The 18,213-nt window shown below is 64.0% G+C and overlaps 3 protein-coding genes across 5 annotated transcripts; 2 read left to right on the top strand and 1 right to left on the bottom strand.

The window, feature by feature from the left end:
- The first annotated feature begins 521 nt into the window (after positions 1–521).
- Positions 522–4,692, top strand: POLR2J (RNA polymerase II subunit J). The gene is made up of 4 exons (XM_044232994.1): positions 522–646; positions 2,010–2,099; positions 3,506–3,680; positions 4,208–4,692. The coding sequence occupies exons 1-4, from the start codon at positions 594–596 to the stop codon at positions 4,241–4,243; spliced, it is 354 nt and encodes a 117-aa protein (XP_044088929.1). The 5' UTR covers positions 522–593; the 3' UTR covers positions 4,244–4,692.
- On the bottom strand, positions 4,651–11,135 carry LRWD1 (leucine rich repeats and WD repeat domain containing 1). Of its 3 annotated transcripts, none has more exons than XM_044232990.1 (15): positions 10,958–11,135; positions 10,197–10,431; positions 9,977–10,093; positions 9,348–9,488; positions 8,812–8,916; positions 8,434–8,556; positions 8,240–8,354; positions 7,904–8,013; positions 7,546–7,753; positions 7,020–7,092; positions 6,798–6,938; positions 5,530–5,621; positions 5,202–5,357; positions 5,006–5,118; positions 4,651–4,921 (listed from the first exon to the last, which is right to left on the bottom strand). In XM_044232990.1, the coding sequence occupies exons 1-15, from the start codon at positions 11,035–11,037 to the stop codon at positions 4,781–4,783; spliced, it is 1,950 nt and encodes a 649-aa protein (XP_044088925.1). In that variant the 5' UTR covers positions 11,038–11,135; the 3' UTR covers positions 4,651–4,780. The 3 variants fall into 3 exon arrangements, with proteins under 3 accessions (XP_044088925.1, XP_044088926.1, XP_044088928.1); XM_044232991.1 differs by having other exon boundaries at positions 10,010–10,093; XM_044232993.1 differs by lacking the exon at positions 9,977–10,093.
- A 115-nt stretch (positions 11,136–11,250) lies between these two features.
- Positions 11,251–17,245, top strand: ALKBH4 (alkB homolog 4, lysine demethylase). Its single transcript, XM_044233560.1, has 3 exons — positions 11,251–11,387; positions 13,582–13,779; positions 16,294–17,245. Exons 1-3 carry the CDS (start codon positions 11,265–11,267, stop codon positions 16,879–16,881), a joined length of 909 nt encoding a protein of 302 aa, XP_044089495.1. The 5' UTR covers positions 11,251–11,264; the 3' UTR covers positions 16,882–17,245.
- The last annotated feature ends 968 nt before the right edge of the window (positions 17,246–18,213 follow it).

The following is an 18,213-nucleotide window of genomic DNA, read 5'->3' as shown; positions in this document are numbered from 1 at the left end:
CTGCCCGACAAGCGGCTCATCAGGCCACATGCCCACTGGGCAAGCCGGCGACAACACGGCCGGGGGAGAGGGGGCCTCTGGTGGCAGGAAGCCTCGGCAGGGGGGTTTATCCGCACCGGCCCGATCGGGGCCCGGACGCCCACGAGGCTTCCCCCGCGCCCCCCCCCACCGGCCCCCCTGTGCCGCGGCTCCATTCTCCACTTGAGGGCCCCGCGCTGGGTGTTCCAAGGGCACATTTCCAAAGAAGGGTCACGGGGAGTGAAGAGAGGACGTGGTACCGCGCACAGAGCAGTCCCGGGCGCTGCCAGCTGGACCCCAAGCACAGCTACGGGGCCGCGAACGCGTGGACGCAAACCGGGTTCACCCGTGCGCAGACCCACCCGCCCCACTCCGTCCCCGGGCTTTTCTCGCGCCTGCAGTACATCCCCCGAGCCGCTAGGCGGCAAGCAGCCGGACTTCACGGGTGGGGAGGGCGTTGGGGGCGTGCGGAGCCGCCACCGGAAGCAGTCGCTAACCCGGAAGAGGTGGTGGTATAGGGCTTTGCTGGCGGTGGTGGCGGCTGTCGCGACTTTGGAGGTTGTTGCGGCGCTAGGATGAACGCGCCTCCCGCCTTCGAGTCGTTCTTGCTCTTCGAGGGCGAGAAAAAGTAAGTGGAGCCGGCGAGGGGTGGGCCGGGGGTCGCGGGCGGAGCCTGGGGCTTCTCGGGCTCGTCCACAGCGGGGAGACGGAAGGAGCTTTTACTGTGTCTGCGGACTTGAGCCGGCGCTGCGGGCCGGTGGTCAGTGGCCCCGTGCAGCAGAGGAGGAACCCGAGGCGCGGAGAGGCTCGGGAACTGCCTGGGCCCACGGGAAGTGGCGCTGTGTATGGGAACCAGGTGCCCGGCGCCACAGTGCCAGGGTGTCCGGCAGCCTCCTGGCCGCCGCCTTTGCAGCCAAGGGCTGGCTCTCCGGCTCTCGGACGATCCTCACTGGCCTGTGAGAAGCTTTCAGGGCTCCTTGTCTGCAGCGAGCAAGGGAATGTGGTCCCCTGGTCTCTCCGCCTGGGCCCGGCTCCCTCACTTAACGTCTCCATGTTTTTGGGCAAGTGACTTAAGCTGCCCGAGGCCCGTTTTCCTTCTCTGGTAAACAGGCTTCCTGCTGTATTCAATCACGGGATTTCCTCCGAGGGGAGCTTAACGAGGTAATTTAGTGAAAGTGCTTAGGCCAGGGCTCAGCACGAAGAAGACCCTCTTTGAAACACTGGCTTTTTCTTTTTTAAGATTTTATTTATTTGATAGAGAGATCACAAGTAGGCAGAGAGAGGGGGAAGCGGGCTCCCCGCTGAGCAGAGAGCCGGATGTGGGGCTCCGTCCCAGGACCCTGAGATCATGACCCGAGTGGAAGGCAGAGGCTTAACCCACTGAGCCACCCAGACGCCCCAACACTGGCTTTTTTTTTTTTTTTTAAAGATTTTATTTATTCATTTGACAGAAATCACAAGTAGATGGAGAAGCAGGCAGAGAGAGAGAGGGAAGCAGGCTCCCCGCTGAGCAGAGAGCCCGATGCGGGACTCGATCCCAGGACCCTGAGATCATGACCCGAGCCGAAGGCAGCGGCTTAACCCACTGAGCCACCCAGGCGCCCCCCAACACTGGCTTTTTCTTAACAGCCTGGTGTGCAGGGCTCTGCAGTCTAGCCCTTGCCAGCCTCTTCGTCGTCCTTGAGAACAGTGGTTGGCATCTGGGGCCATTTTGCTTCCCAGGGGACTTTTTCAACGTCTGCCAACAGTTCTGATAGTCACAAAGGGGGTGCTGCTCGGGGGTACAGACCGGGGGATGCTGCTCATATCCTACGGTGTACAAGGCAGCCCCCTACAGAATAGAATTACTGACCCTAAAATGTTACTGGTGCCAAGGAGCAGTCCAGAGCAGGTGAGGGTCTTGCAGAATCAGCCCCTCTGCAGCTCTGAGTCCGAGAGGTCTTTATGGCTGAAGAGATGGCGTCCTCACCTGTGCTTCGTTCTCTTCCCAGGATTACCATTAACAAGGACACCAAGGTACCCAATGCCTGTTTGTTCACCATCAACAAAGAAGACCACACGCTAGGAAACATCATTAAATCGTAAGTTCCACGCCAGAGGCTCTTGGAAAGCGTTTATTGGGGGTCTTTGAGGCAAAGCACACATTCTGGAAGATTTCCCACAGTCCCTGAGCTGCGGGAAGGTCTGGGGGTTTGCTCTGGCAGTTCCCACATTCCAGTTTATTCTCTCTGAGGTGACGCTGACCTAGATCGGATCACACCGCCCTGTGTCTGATTTACCGGGGGCAAGCCAGAGAGACGCGGGCCTGCTGGTGGGTTGTTGCTTGTCTGTGCTGAGGAGCAGGAGGGCAGTCCGGTGGGTGCTGCCACCCACCCCTCCTCGGGACGATGATGTCTGGGACACGTGGCGCACGCAGACAGACGTGCCAGAGACGGGCTGTTTCTGGGAGGAGGGGAGAAGGTGGGAGAGGCTCTGCGGCTAGCCGGTGCCCCGGTGGACAGCGGATGTGGGTTGGTGGGTGCGTGTTTACACCAGTGTAGCCCTGACCAGCTAGGAGGTTGGCGATGTGGTCGCTGTTCTGGTCTAAGGTCTTGTCATTTCTCTGCTGAAGACACCATGGGTGAAGCCGGGTCTTTCCGCGGTGTACATGTGGGGTCGGCGGTCTTCTGTCTGGGTGACTCCCACTCTGAGCCACGCCAGTGGTGCCCCCAGGCCCTTCTACGGCCTTGCCGCTCCCCTGCTCTGGGAGCCGTGTCCCCACCTATGCGAGGGCCCTCCCTCATGGTGCCTGCTGCTGACTGAGCTGCTCTGGAGGACCCCGTGGGCCCAGGGCATGGCACGCAGACTCAGGCTGCCAGCCTTGCAGATGGGGCCCCAGGGGTGCGGGCGGCAGCTGCCAGCCTGTGCTGCCCGGAGAGCTTCCGTTCACCACCTGCCCAGGGCCGAGCCTTCTCCGCCTGCTGCCCTTATTGCTGGCAGACGATCGTCCTGGGCTTTGTCTGGCTACTAGACTCGGGCTGCCTGGGGTGGGGTCCTTGATCCTCACGGATGCTGTGCACACGCGCGTGTCTGTGTTGCGTCCCCATGAGATCTTTTTTGAAATGTTTTACTTGGTCGATTTTTTTTTTTTTTTTAAAGATTTTATTTATTTATTTGACAGAGAGAAATCACAAGTAGATGGAGAGGCAGGCAGAGAGAGAGAGAGGGAAGCAGGCTCCCCGCCGAGCAGAGAGCCCGACGCGGGGCTCGATCCCAGGACCCTTAGATCATGACCTGAGCCGAAGGCAGCGGCTTAACCCACTGAGCCACCCAGGCGCCCCTACTTGGTCGATTTTTGGGGAGAAATTAAGAGCAGGGAACCGGCTGGGGTCAGCGCCCCCAGCTGTACTGGCTTCCAGGCCTCAACCCAGTGGGAAGAGACCTTGGTTAGAGCCTGGTCATCCCCAGGGGTGGTCGGCTCAGTGCCCCGTGTCACTCCCCCCCACAGACAGCTGCTCAAGGACCCGCAGGTGCTGTTCGCCGGCTACAAAGTCCCCCATCCCTTGGAGCACAAGATCATCATCCGGGTGCAGACCACCCCGGACTACAGCCCACAGGAGGCCTTCACCAATGCCATCACGGACCTCATCAGCGAGCTCTCCCTGCTGGAGGAGCGCTTCCGGGTGAGCGGCCGGGCATGCAGGGGAGCGGCGCTAGGTCCACCCGGAGCTGCGGGGTCCTCGTGCCCACAGCCCGGACAGCCCGTGGAGAGTGTCCTGAGCTCTAGGGGGCGTGTGGGGAGGCAGTTCTGTAGGACGTGGACGAAGGGAGGGGTAGGGCGTTAAGGCTGGGGGCCTGCTGGGTGCAAGCACGGGTGGGAACCGGAGTGCTTGCTCCAGGGGCTCCTGCGGCCCTTTGGGCCTGCTTCCCCGAGCCTTCTCTGGTAAGGCCTGGCCGTTTCTGGGGTGTTTGTGTAGGGGGCAGCTTCGTCCCAGGCTGGCGCCCCACAGTTAAGGAGGCCGAGAGGGGTGGTCACACCTGTCCACGCAGAGGGCATCAGAGTCTGACCTGGGTGTAGGGGGAGACCCCGGCTTGTCCATGTCCACTAGCGGCCCCTGCACTTCGGGCAGGTGGGGTAGGGGGCGCGCGGGGCCACGGGGCTGCTTCCTCACCGTGGTCCTTTAAGCAGCCGCCGCCCCTCTCCCCTCAGGTGGCCATTAAAGACAAGCAGGAAGGCATCGAGTAGCGGCGGGAAGGCGCCTACCCTGCGCTGGAACCTTTTTCAGCTCCCAGTAGAGGAAAGCAGCTTCCCCAACATCGGGGACATCCTGGTGAGCCCGTCCCCACCGGCGTATCCTACACACGGTTTGTTTCGCTTTCTTGATAAAGAGCAGCAGGAGGCCTGGCCGGGGGCTGCGGCGGCAGCAGGTGCATGGGGCGCGCGGAGGCCGAGGACTGGTTTCCCATCGTGGACGGGCCCCGCACCCCGGATTCCTGGCTGAGGAGCTGGTGGGACTGAACCTCTAGACCAGCTCTCGGGAACCCAGGGCAGGCGTCGGGGCGGCAGCCAGGCAGCCTCTTCTCGCGGCTCGGCCGGCCTCCCACCGCGTCGGCGCGCCAGGCAGGGCCCCAAGCAGCAGCTTTCCAGCCTTCTTACACCGCAGAGAGTTTAATAAAAATAGTCCCCGATAAAAACAGTCTGGTCGTTTGCCCCGGAGCGGAATAAGTTAAGTCGGACCCCGAGAACTCCCGCACCTCCCTAGGGGCAGGAGCCCCGCGCTGGCTACTGTCTCTTCCAGATGGCCACGATGTTGGAGTCCGTCAGAGCCGTGAGGTAGGTACAGGTGCGGTTGGCCGCCACCGTGTTCACCATGGTCTTGGTCACCATCTGGCCAAGGGCCCAGGGCTGGGGCCACTTAAGGATCTGGGGGGCAAAAGAGGGGGGCGGGGCTCCAGCTTCCTGCTCAGCAGCCCCCGCAGCGGGTGGGGGGGCGGGCAGGGCACCTACCTGCGTCGGGGCCTGCGGCGCGGCGGGCAGCGGCGCCTGCTGGCTCAGGAGGGGCCGGACGTCGTAGAGCCACACGTTGCCCTCCTCGTCCCCACACAGCACGATGCCCTCATCTGCCAGAGGCTCAGAGTGAGACGTGGGGCCGGGCGCGGCACAGCCACAGGGGGTGAGGGGGCAGCGGGGTGCGGGGGCTCACCGGGGCAGGTGCTCAGCGAGAAGTAGGCCAGCTTGGTGGGGGACCACTGCAGCCGCGCCAGCACCACCACCGCCAGCGAGGACTGCTTGCCGCGGGCCCCCCACGTCTGGCTCCAGCTCCACAGGCAGATGGTGCCCAGGCCGTTCCCCTTGGAGGCTGGGGGTTGGGGGGAGAACAGAGCTGGGTGGGGGCCCCTCTAGACACTTCATGGTATCCGGGGGGGCCCCTCAGGAGCCCCCAGCCCCAGGAGCAGCTGCCCCCAGAGGCCTTCCAGGGCCTGTCTCGGCTCCCAGGAGGCCAGGCTGTCCCCTGCGCGGGGTCTACTCACCCACCACATCCTCGTTCACAAACGCCAGCCCGTCCACTCTCCGCCCGGCCGCCTCCGAGCCCTCGGAGAACACGAACTCCACCTCACACACCCTGCGGGACAGAAGGTGCTGCTGAGCCACCCCCCGGCCCAGGAAGCCACTCCTGGAGACACTGGGTCCCCCCTCGCCCATCTGCCTTCTGCTTCCGCCAGGAGACGCGCCCACGGAGCTGGGTTCTGGGCCCGGGAAGGGGAGCCGGTACGGCCGGGGTGTAGGCTGGCACGGGACAGGAAGGCTCTGGAAAGGCAGGGACTTAGGGCTGGGGAACAAGTGGCTGCTGCACGGTCTCCAACGGAGGTGCACGCGGGGTCACACGGCGTTTGTAGCCACATGACAACAGAAGGAGAAGCAGACACCTCTGCGGGGTGACCGCCACCAAGCTCGGGGCCAGACCACGCTGAGCGGGGAGCAGGGGAAGCCCTGGGGCTTCACTCCCAGCTGTGGCAGGGGCCACACAGGCACTTGGCTGGACAAAGGCCACCGCTGGGCCCGACGCTGTTACCTGCCCCCACAGCCTCACTGCTGTCACACCGCCCCTGAAGGTCTTCCCAGACTGTCCACAGCACTGGCGACAAGATTCAGTCTTGCCCCAGCAGATGGAGCCGTGTCCCCTGGCCTGAGCCACCACCTCATCTTGTGGCGCGTCCTCCCACTTCAGGCTGGGCCGGACCTCCCTGGTGGGACCACCCCTGTGCCAGCACCTTCCCTCCTGCTGCCCGCAGGCTCCCCCATTGGGATCTAGGCTCGGGCCCACCCGCCGCCACTCCCCTCCTCATCGTCCCCTCCCTCTCCTTCCTTCACACTCGACACTACGCTTTGGGGGCAGTAACGGGCCACCTTCTGTAAGGCCGTGGGCCGCACGAGGGCAGGGGGCCCGCCTAAGCACGGGCCCAAGCCTTCCGGGCGGTACAGAGGAGCCTTCCCGGGGCCTCATCCCTGTCCGGACCCTCCCCGACCGCCCCTCCAAGGTGAAGTGAACACGGCTCCGAGAGCTGCCCCGGCCCGGTCCCAGAGCCAAGCAGCAGTGAGGAAGGGGGCACGGACCTGTCCCTGAGGGACTAGGGGAGGTGGGGACAGGCCAGCCCCATGGAGAGGCCCCTGAAAGCAGCCGCCCCTGGCTGCTCGGGGTGGGGCGGGGCTGGAGTCCCAGCCCCGGGCAGATGTGCTGGGGGTCAGGCATCTGCACAGCTCTGAGGCCGGCATTCAAGGCCTCCCCGGCCAGTCTCACCTCCTCTTCTGGGGCCGGTCCAGCCGCACGTCCCAGCAGCAGCAGCCGCCCTCGCAGCCGGCCAGCAGGTAGGCATCGGGGCAGGAGGCCACGGGGCAGAGGCGCAGCGGGATGGACGCAGCATCCAGGGTGAGCAGCCGGCTGCCGGCGGGGAGGAGATGGTGAGGCCTCGGACCCAGGCGTGTCGGCCCTGGCAGCCCCCTGGCCAGCCCCCAGCCTCACCTGGCCTGGAATTCATAGTCGTGGGTGGGCACCCCGAGGTCCCAGAGGATGATCCGCTTGTCATAGGAGGCCGCTGAGGTGGGGGAGGGGAGAGGAGGCTCTGAGGAGACCCCGTTCGCTCCAGCAGGCTCCGTCCCAGGAGGAGACCGTGGTCGCAAGGCCACCCGCCCCGCCGAGGTGTGCAGGGCCACAGCTGGGAGGCGGAAGACTCGAGGGCCCCCAGTCTCTATCTCTCTGCTACCACGGCCTGCGCCAGGCCCACACATCCCTTCTTGGGCTTGGCACACTTAGCACCCAGGTCACAGGGTGGCCCAGCCACCCGGCTTCCAGGCCACAGAGCGGGTCAGGGGGAGAAGGCAGGAGCTAAAGCCCGGTCAGTCGTCCACCGAGCCACCCTGCTTCTGGCCTGGCCGGAGCTGACCCCGGTGGCCCGTGGTGACGCCCACCAGCCACGGGCACTCCCTCCCGTACCAGACGGCAGGACGGGGTGCTGGGGCCCCCTCAGGGACATGGGAGAGGATCTTACTGAAGAGGTGGGTCTCGTGGGTGGGGCTGAAGCAGAGGGTGGCGATGGCCTTCTTGTGGGCCCGGATGACCCCGCAGCAGAAGCCCGCCCGCACGTGCAGCAGCCGGACCAGGCCCCGCAGGCCCGCGGCCGCCAGCACGCTCCAGCGCTTCTTGTGGCCGGCCTGCGTCACCACGGTCAGGGCCGTCCAGGCCACCGAGAAGAACTCCTGAATGGGGGCGAAGGTGGGGGGCAGGGAGTGGGGTCACTAAGGGCCTGCCAGCGAGCTCCGGCCGGGGGAAGCGAGACCCAGCAGGACCAAGTCATCTGCCGCCCCCTCCCCGCCCCCCGCCCCACAGGAGCGGCCCCAGGCCCTCACCTCGCCCGGGGCCTTGTACTTGTGCAGCACGATGCCCGTCTGGCAGTCGATCACACACACAGCCTCCCCGCCGCACGTGGCCACCGTCTGGGAGGTGGCCCCTGCGTGCCCTGTTTTGAAGGGTCAGCCTCAGTAAACACAGCGTCTGCGAAGTCCGCCCCTGCAGCCTGTCCTTCCTGGCCCTGACGGCGCTCCAGGGGCTGTCTCTCTCCCAGGACCCCCATCCACCGAGGCGGCCCCCTCCAGGTAGCGTCCCTGGGCCCCCCGTCTAGACAGCTGGTCCTGCCGGTTCCCTGGGGTGCTCGCCCTGGCCCTGCCTGCCCGCTGTGGCTGTACCCTCCTCCCAGGCCGGCTCAAAGGCGCAGGCCCAGAGCTGGGTCTCCAGGTCCCGAGGGCTGTTGTTCTTGCTGTGACACTGCAGGAAGTGCAGGGGCTCCAGGTCCAGCGCAGGCTGTGGGGGCAGAGGGGGCGTCACAGCTGCCCCAGCCTGTGCTCCCTGCCGGCTGCTCCCTGGCCCCCGGCTGGCTTACCCGGCTGTCATCAGAGCCCGGGGCGCTGCCCTCCACGCAGACCGAAGAGGAGGTACACACCCGCTTGTTGGGAGACGGGCTGAGTGAGACGTCATCCGGCCGTTTCACGGCCACGGGCCTGGCCTGTGGAGGGGGTCGGGGCTGGGCTGAGGGCCTGGGGGCCACGGGCCCATCTGCCTGGCGCTTCCTTCCTCGGCATCACAGGCTGGCCTGCACCCTCTCACAGGGGCAGAAAGCAAGGGCTGGCCCAGGGTTAGTGTGAACAAGCTCAGGCATCAGGGGCCGTCTCCTGGGCTTATTCCCAGGACCCTCCGCCCCATCCCCTTTCCCTACAGTTTCCCTAGGCAGTCCTTGGGAGTTCCAAGGTACCACACTTACCCTGGGTTCCTGGGCAGCTGGGGCTTTCGGAGGCCTCTCCGGGATGTCTGCCTCACGCACCTGGGCCCCACCAGAGGCCACCAGCTCCTCAGAGATCATCCGCACCTACGTGGGGTGGGGACATTGGGGAACTAGATACAGTCCTAGGGGACCCGGGCCCCTCTCCCAAATGCTGGGGCAGAGGGAACTTCTGCTTCCTGAGGTGGGAAAAGGCCTTTCTTTTTCGACGGACAGAGATCACAAGTAGGCAGAGAGGCAGGCAGAGAGAAAGGAAGGGAAGCAGGCTCCCTGCTGAGCAGAGAGTCCGATTTGGGGCTTGATCCCAGGACCCTGGGATCATGACCTGAGCCGAAGGCAGAGGCTTTAACCCACTGAGCCACCCAGGTGCCCAGGAAAGGGCCTTTCCAACCAATAAGTCTCGCTTCCCTGACCCACCCCACTCTCTACCACCCCTTATGGCCAGAGGCCTCTAGGGCAGCTGGAGCCAATCGAGGAGGTGGGGAAACAGATTCTGAGCACAGCAGGAGAGGTCATACCCGCCACTGGGTGAACTCGCTGAGGGACTCAGGCCCATAACGGATGTCCCTGACAGCAGACTTCACAAAGTCAGCCTGGGCCTTCTCTGCCTCCTCGCCTGGGCTCAGCGCAGCCTTGAACTTCTCCCAGTGAGCTGTGACCTGGAACAAGAGGGACCAGACTCAACCCCAGTCCACCCCAGACCTCCGGGACCCTCCGTGGCGCCCCTGCCTCCCATCTCATGGGCACAGGTGTCTCCGTTTCAACGCCTCCTGGAAGTCTCCCTGAACTACAGCCTTAGCGGCAGTGTGCACAAACCTACACAGAATGTGCGTGCACAGACACACGCAGAGCAGCCCCAAGGAGGAGACAGAGGAGGAGGAGGAGAAGGCGGCGGCGGCAGCTCGGTACAGTTTCTGGTCCCTGGCTGGGCCCTGCCTGCACTCCCGGAGAGCAGGACCTTCCTTGAAAGAGGCCAAGCACCACAGCCAGGCTCAAAGCAACACGGTCAGGCGAAGGGACAGACGCCGCTCAGTGTCAGGGCAGAGAGCCCCCGGAGCGCCCCCTCAGGGTCCTCCAAATGTCCATTCTGTTGCTCGCTCCTCAAGGCCCCCCTGCCTGCTCCAGAGACGTGGGTCCGCCCCCTTACCCGGCTGGTCAGCTCCCGGTTTAGGTTCTCCACCTGAGAGGAGGTGGATGAAGCGTCCTTGCCATTGACCTTACGGAGCTTGGGCAGGAGAAAGGAGACTTTCAGGTTGTCACTGACCTGGGGGATGAGGGAGAGTGGCTCAGTGTCCCCCCCCAAGCTGTGGCTCAGCCCCCCTGGAGTGCGGGCCCTGGGTCTGGGGCAGGTGGGGGCCCCCACTTACCGTCAGGAAGGGGTTGCCCTCCAGGCTGAGCTCCTCGAGCTGCGGGAACTGGCACAAGGCAGTGACGTCCCCCAGCTGGTTGTTGGCGCAGCGGAGGACGCGCAGGTGCGACAGGCCCAGGTTGGCGGGCAGCGTCTCCAGCTGGTTGTTGGAGAGGTCCAGCTCCTGGAGCTGCGTCAGGCGGCTCAGGAGCTTGGGGTCCAAGTGCTCCGAGAGCAGCTTCAGCCCGGACAAGCTGGGTGGGGGCAGACAGGGAGGGCTCAGCGGCGTGGGCCGGCCTCTCACCCGGGGCAGTCCTGGGCGCCTGCGAAGGCTTTTACGGCAGAGGTCCTCTGGCGCCCGCAGCCGCGCCTCGTTAGCGCCTCGTTAAAATCCTGTAACCACTTCACAACTGTCTACAGCTGGGCCCCCAGAACGCTTTCCCCGACCCTCTAAGGGGGCTCCTCCGTGCTGCCCAGGGCCTCAAGAACTAGCTCAACAGGCTGCTCTACACCCCTTCCGCAGGGCTGTCTCCCCCACAGCCGGGACCCCTTCCAGGGAGAGGCCACTCGGGGCCCAGCCCGCCCGTCTCTTCCCGGGAGCCCAGCGTTCGGCCCGAGTGTCGGAGGCTCCGCCTAACCGACAGGGCGATAACGGGGCCGGGCAGGGAGTGGGCAAGGGCCCCAGCCTTACTTCCCGACCGGCCGGCGACCCAGGCCCGGGAGGCTGTTTGTGTGGCCGCGACCCCGCGGACCCCCGTCGCCCCCCGTCTCGCCTCTTACTCCAGGCTCCGTATCTTCCCCAGTCGGTCGCTCTTGGGACGCCCTCGCTGCATGAGCAGCCGCGCCGACAGAGGGCCCATGGCGACGAGGCACGGCCCGCGCTGGCCGGTTAGCGGTACCGGCGTCCGGCCGAGTCCGTGCCTCCTGGAGACAGACGCTAACGTCCGCACCCGGCGGAACTCTGGAGGCGGTGCCGCGCGACGACCGGAAGGAAGCGGCCCCGCGGACCTCCTGTCCCGCGGGCAGACTACAACTCCCAGCGGCCCCCGCGGCTCCGCGCCTGCGCCCTGGTCGCCAAGACGCGACGATGGCGGCTGCGGCGGTGGCTGCCCCAGAGGTCCTCCGGGAATGCGGCTGCAAGGGCATCCGGACCTGTCTGATCTGCGAGCGGCAGCGCGGAGGTGACCCGCCCTGGCAGCACCCCCCGCAGGTGAGGGCTGGGGGAGGGGCCGTGCCACAACTCCCTTCTTAATACGGGGAAACTGAGGCCCAGACTGGCTTCGAAGACGGGCCCCGGATCAACCCCTGTCAAGGGCCCCTTGCTGTGGGGGCATTGCAGGATGAGATGAGCGCTTTGAGGGGTGGGCTTGGAGTGGGTGCCATCCGACCGCAACTCCCCTTTGAGCCCTGGGGAGAGTGTGACAGCAAACCTCCACTTAGCGCCCCCCTCCCCCGCGCCTCCTACCCTGAGTCTGGGGCTGCGAGCTTCACGGAGTGGGGAGACGACCAGGAAAAAGAAAGAGGACGCCGAAAACCAGGCAGGCAAAGTGCCCTAGACACCGTTGAGCGGAAGTGGTCAAGGAGGAAATTTATTCCAATTAATTAAGGAAAAAGGATCCAGAGCCTTTGTCGGGCTGGGGTGGGGGACGACAAGGGCGTTCCCGCTGGGGGACTGCTTGGGTACAGGCCTGGGGCAGGTCCCCGGGCTTGGAAGGAGCGTGACGCTTCAGGGGCCGGCCGCCCTGACCCAGAGGGCTCTGTGTGTGGTGGCTGGGTAGGCGGGACTTGTTCTGAGGGCCCCGGATTGCCGCTCAGGGTTTCAGAGGAAGTTAGGGGTGAGTTTTGGAAAGGTCCCAGGACGTGCGGAGGCAGATGGGAAGGTATGGAATCTCGGAAGCCAGTGCAGAAACTCCCACAGCATCCCCGGTAAAAGCTTGGAAGGTCCTGTGGAAAGTGATCTGGTGATGTCTCAGCAAACAAAAAGTAGAATTACCATGTGATCCAGCAGTTCTGGGTAGACTCGAAAGCAGATCCTTGAAGAGAGACCTGGACGCCCCCGTTCCTAGCACCGTGGTTCCCAGTAGCTACGAAATGGAAGCAGTGAAAATGTCCAGCAGTGGCTGAGCGCGTAAACAAACGTGGCCTGTGTCCCATGGAATGTCATGTGCCTTGAAGGGCGTTTGACACCTGCTGTGACACGAACGGATCCTGAGGTCATTATGCTGAGTGAAAGGTCCCTCACGAGAGGATTAAATATTGCAGGATTCCGCTTCCGGGAAGCCTGTAGAGGAATCACCTTCATAGAGTCAGCAAGTAGCATGGTGGGTCCCTGGGGCTTGCGGAAAAGAGCGAAGCGTTGTTTCGAGTCCAGAGTTTTAGAGAGGTGGGGATGGGTGCAGGACAGCGTGACTGGATTGAGCGCTTACCTGTACACTTTAAAGATGGTGACGATGGCAGTTTTATGTCCTGTGTATTTTGGCTACAAGGAAAGCCTGAGAAGTGCCGAGAGTCTGAACTTAGCCCGTGCCCGTGGGTGTGGGGGTAGCCCGACTTGCTGGCTGTGAGATGAGCAGAAGGTACAGGGTGATCCCCGATTTTAATGTGTTCCGTGTGAGGTGCCAGAAGACGGAGGACACGATGGTTCCCAGCCGGCGTGGGCAGCAGTAGCCATGAGATGTAAAGGGTTTGGGGTAAAGGAGGATTCACTGGACAGGGCGGACCTCAGACTGCCATGCGGCTGGGACAAAGTCATGGCCAGTCCAGCTGGGAGCTCCTGAGCAGACTGATGGAGAGAGGAGTCCCGACTCGGGTAGAAAGAGCGAGACCTGTGCTGAGTCATTGGCTGGGGGCTGCCTGGGACCAGGGTGGCCTTTGCCCCAAACTTGAGGTGGCAGGAGGTTGTGCGCTGGGCCCTCCTCGAGGATGGCTGGCAAGTTCTCTCTTTCGAAGGAAAGTTCAGGCAGTGCCTCTGCAGCCGCAGAGGGGGGCGGAGCCCAGAGTCACCCCCACCGCGGGGACGGCATCTCCCCTCTGGCTGCCCAGCATGCTCGCCCTCTGGACAGCCTTGGGTTCCTCTCCTTTAGTCCCCCCCCCACGGCCAGGGAGGCCGGAGGACACCCCACAGCGACACTAGCACAGTGTGGACTCCCAGGCAGCGCCCCGCTGTGCAGCCACAGGCTCATTCCTGACCTTTGCTGGGCCGGGTCACCTCATTTTTAAAACAGAGAGCAGAGAGTAGTTACGTGTATGCTCTTCCCTGTAAGATGAGGAAAGTGAGAAAGGACAGGCAAAGGGCCCTTCCCAGGAGGCAGCCCCAGGCGGGGAGGGGTTCTGCCTCCCTCTGGACCCCAGCTGCTTTCCAAAGTGGCTTCAGGGCCTCCAGGTCCCTCCTCTTTCTTTTGCAGAAAACGCACCGTTTCATTTACTACTCTGACACTGGCTGGGCCGTGGGGGCCGAGGAGTCTGACTTTGAAGGCTGGGCCTTCCCCTTCCCCGGTGTGACGCTGATAGAGGATTTTGTGACCCGGGAGGAGGAAGCCGAGATGGTGCAGCTGATGGACCGGGAGCCCTGGAAGCTCTCCCAGTCTGGACGGAGGAAGCAGGTAGGCCTCGGGAGGCGGGAGGAGCGGGCTGGCTGGTCGGGGAGGAGTCCTCCTGCTCCGGACTCCTTGCCCCACACCCCTTTGCTCACATCCCTCGCAGTGCCTCTCTGCAGCCACAGCACCCCAGGGCCATTAGGGGGTGAGCTCCCCTGACCTCGGGGCTTGGGCGGCCAGGGGAGCGGTGTGTGGCGTGTGTTGGAGGAAGGGGCACAGGCAGGCCTGGCCTTCTCCACTTCCCACCAGACCCACCGGCAGGGCCTAGGGCAGACTGATGCTCTGCTCTCAGGGTGTTCAGAGCCGCTGCTCACCTTCCCACTCAAGTCGTTCCGCCATCAGTTTTGAGATACTGGGACCCGCAAGTCCTGGCCTCTTCCGGGCAGTACTCTCTGCCTTCTCTCCCGCCCTGCCTCCCTCTCAGTGACTTCAGGCCTGTCCATCATCACACCACTTCCTCTGGGGCTCCTGTGCCCTGTCGCCCCCCACTGTCCTGCTCCTTCCGCTGAACTCCAGCCCCGGGCAAGTCCAGCTCCTCTGGCTGCTGGCCTCACGCCCAGCTGCTCTGCTCCGGCGGTCACATCCGTCTCCCCCGGGGACACTGGACCTTCTGGACCTTCCCCCTTCACCCCCCACCCCGAGAAAGCATGGGCTGTGCCCTTCTCAGCCGCGGAGCCAGGCTTCTCTCCAAGCCCCCCCGACGTCCGAGGTGCTGTCCGACCCTGCTCCCCTCTGTCCTCGACCTCATTCTTACTGGATCTTCTCCCGCAGACCACCCGTAAGCTCCCCTTCCCACCTCTGCAGCCAACCTCTCCGTAGTGTCGTCTATTCTGTCTTCACTGTGTCTCCTCCTGCTCCCGCTTCACGCCCTCGCCGCCTCCGTCCTGGGTCCTGGCCTCGGCGCCCCCACCCGGCGGCCGGTTGTCAGGCCCAGCCCTGGGGCCTCTCCGTTGCCAGAGCTCCCTGGCCGGTCTCCGTGAGTCACAGCTCTGACACCGTGCGTGTGTTTGCGACTCCCATGTTCGTGTCTCCCGCTGGCTTCCCGTGTTCGTCAGACCCTCGCTGAGTCTTGGCCCGTCCCGGTGCCCCCGCAGTGTCCACAGCGCGGCAAATTCCCCCTCCATCTGCTCGCGCCGGAAACCGTGCAGCTCTCCAGATTTCTCTCCCTCGCCCTGGTCATCCCTGTCCACTTGCTTCCTTCAGAACATGCCCGGAATCTGAGAACACAGCACTCCGCACCCCCACTGCCCCCACCCAGTTCTGCCGCTGCGATCCTTCTGGAGCTTACCGGGGCCCCGACCCCCTTCCTCAGATGGACCCGCTGCTCTGCTACAAACCCACCAGGCCCCCATCCCAACCTCCGCTCCCCCTGCTGCTCTGTGGGGTTCCTGTAAGCCGCCTCTGTGCTGCGGACAGGCTCTAGGTCACACCTCTCTGTGCGCTGTACCCCGAGCCTCCTTCTCCGCCTGCCGCTGCCGGGGGCGCCCAGCCACGCTGACACACTGAAGCTGGAAGGAGAAAGACATTTGCACTGGATACCCCCACTCGCCACTGGCGGGGGGTGCCCGAGGGGCAGGAGTCGGTGGATAAATGCTCAGTCCCTTGGGCCACAAGTCTGAGGTCTGAGGGGTGTTCTGGAAGCCTCCTCCCTAACGATTGCTTTTTTTTAAGATAGAACCCACAGACCATAAAATCCACTCATTTAACACGTACAGTTCGCTCTGTTCAGAGCGTGCAGCCTTCTCCACTGCCTGCCCGTCACCCGCAAAGGACATCTGTACCCAGGAGCAGTCGCTCCGTGTTCCCCGTCCCCTGCCAACCACTCATCTTTCTGTCTGGCTTTGCCTGTGCCAGACATCTCACGTAAGCGGGATCATAGAACACGTGGCCCTCCGTGTCGGCTTCTCCCCCCGACAGTGCCCCGTGGTGTTTGTGGCCAGATGGCCCTCTTGTGCGGACCTGCCCCCGCGCCTTCATCCATTTGTCATCCACGGACACCGGCCTGTGCCCGCCCTTTGGCTGTTGTGCCCTGGTGTCGCCGTGAACACCCGTCGGCAAGTGTCTGCATGGCCTTGTTTCCAGTCCTGGGTGTGTAGCCGGGAGCGGAACTTCTCTGTCTCGGTTCTGAACCCCCGGGATCCCCAGCTCTGACCATGTGATGAGGCCGCCTGGGGCTGACCCTTCCTCCCTCGCGGCTCCTTCGTCTCACGTCCCAACTTTGGCCTCACGGCCCAGAACACGCTGCCTGCACGCAGGTCCTTTGTCTTCCTCCCTCCCTGCCTGCACGCGGTCTAAGACAGCCCCCTGCCCCGGCACATCGTAGCCCCTTCCCTCCTTCGTTTCTTCCCATAGCGTTTCCCGCAGGGGCCGGCCGCCTCCCGCTGGGAGCGCATCCTGGTCCAGAGACAGGCATTTTTGCTTCTCTTGGTCTCCACGGTCAGATCCTTCAGACCTGGCCCGTGATAGCCATTCCTGTAAACTCAGGCACTTCTCCACTTCCTCTCTGTCCTCACCCTTCAGGACTATGGCCCCAAAGTCAACTTCCGGAAACAGAAGCTCAAGACTGCCGGCTTCAGCGGCCTCCCCAGCTTCAGCCGGGACGTGGTGCGGAGGATGGGCCTGTACCCCATCCTGGAGGACTTCCGGCCCGTGGAGCAGTGTAACCTGGACTACTGCCCAGAGCGGGGCTCGGCCATCGACCCCCACCTGGATGACGCCTGGCTGTGGGGGGAGCGGCTGGTGAGCCTCAACCTCCTGTCCCCGACTGTGCTGTCCATGTCCCGGGAGGCGCCCGGCAGCCTGCTGCTCTGTCTGGCCCCTTCTGGCTTCCCGGAGGCCCTGGTGGAAGGGGTGATGGCCCCCAGCAGGTCCGTCCTGTGCCAGGAGGTGGAGGTGGCCGTCCCCTTACCCCGCCGCTCGCTGCTCGTGCTCTCGGGCGCCGCACGGCACCAGTGGAAGCACGCCATCCACCGCAGACACATCGAGGGCCGCCGCGTCTGCGCCACCTTCAGGGAGCTGTCGGCCGAGTTCCGTCCTGGCGGGCGGCAGCAGGAGCTGGGGCAGGAACTCCTGCAGATCTCGCTGTCCTTTCAGGGGAGACCTCTGTGAGCCACCTCCCTGGGGACAGGAGCTGGGGCCGGGCCTGGCCAGGGCGCCGGCTCCGGGCTTGACTGTCTGCCAGGATTTCAGGCCGGGAAGCCCGGCATGGGGGGGGCTTTCTCCCCAGCTTAGTAGCTTTGAAGAGAAGACGGCGCAGCATCCTGACACAACGAAGGCGTGGGCCCTGCCTGGGAGCCGGATGGGATGGCACTGGCCCTTGGGTCAGACCTGTCTGACCTACCCCGTGGCCTCCTGTGTGGCTGGCTTGTCACAGTTGGAGGGCAGTGGGCTCATTTGAACTTGAACTTGTTAGTACCACCTAAAAACACTTTCTCCTTTATCCCTCTCTCAATGAAGTTCCCTGATAACCCCATTCTCTGGTCCTTTCATTTGGGGAGCGAGTCGGAGAGCAGAATCGACAGACCTAAAGTTACTATTTCAGCCTTCAGAGCTGGTGACTGCCTCTGCGTCAGGCTCTGTCACGCTGGATCCCCCGGAGGTGTTGGGGGCCATGAGGACAGAGAGATCTCCAGAGAGTCTGGTCCCACCTTCCTCCCCTGCCTCATGCTGTGAAAAAGTAGGGGGGACACTGGTGCCGTGTGGGGTACTCACGGGGAAGGCGGCCTGCCCTCTTCTGCTGCTCCTAAGACCAGATACGCTCGCCAGCCACAGGCTCGGTGCCAGACTTTGGGACCAGGGGCCCTATCAGAGCCCAGAAATGTTCATGGTCCGCGCTGGTCTTCAATCATTCTAGAACCTTCTGTGAGCTGTTGGCAGTGGGAGGGCAGTCACTGGCCACTATGCGCTGTGAAGTGGCATCGCTCTGGAGACCCAGGAAAGGCTGCTGGGTTTCTAGTGGCTGAACTGAGCCCAGCTGCAGAGCGGGTCGTCCCCGGGGTCAGCTCACTTGGAGCAGGAGGGTGGAGGACAGCTCCTTCCCGGAGTTGTGACCCGCACAGACACTGCTCTGGGTTCCTCACTGGGCTTCAGATGTAGGCCTGGCTGGGCCCCTGGGGCCCTGAACAGCTCGGTGGGCTTGCAGGCCTGGGGGTCTGCTCCACGGGGACATGGGGGGGGAGGCGCCTCTGCCCTGACAGGCCAGGCCTTGGAGCACACCTGCATGAGCCTCCGCCAACACTTCTGTGTGGCAAATGCACCCCCAGGTCTGTGCGGGGGGAGGCCCGTGAAGGCCGGGAGAGCCACTCAGCAAAGAAGCCTGTTGCCCCCAGAATCACCCAGTGCTGGCCAGACATTTGACAGGGGCAGAGTGCCCCTCAGGACACACCCCATGCCATGGTCCATACGGCCCCCGGATCCACCTCGGGACATGCTGCATCGTGT

Source organism: Neovison vison, chromosome 14 (assembly GCF_020171115.1).
Source record: "Neovison vison isolate M4711 chromosome 14, ASM_NN_V1, whole genome shotgun sequence".
Taxonomy (NCBI): domain Eukaryota; kingdom Metazoa; phylum Chordata; class Mammalia; order Carnivora; family Mustelidae; genus Neogale; species Neogale vison.
The sequence above is the reverse complement of the archived record's forward strand: the minus strand, read 5'-3'. Positions and strand labels throughout refer to the sequence as shown.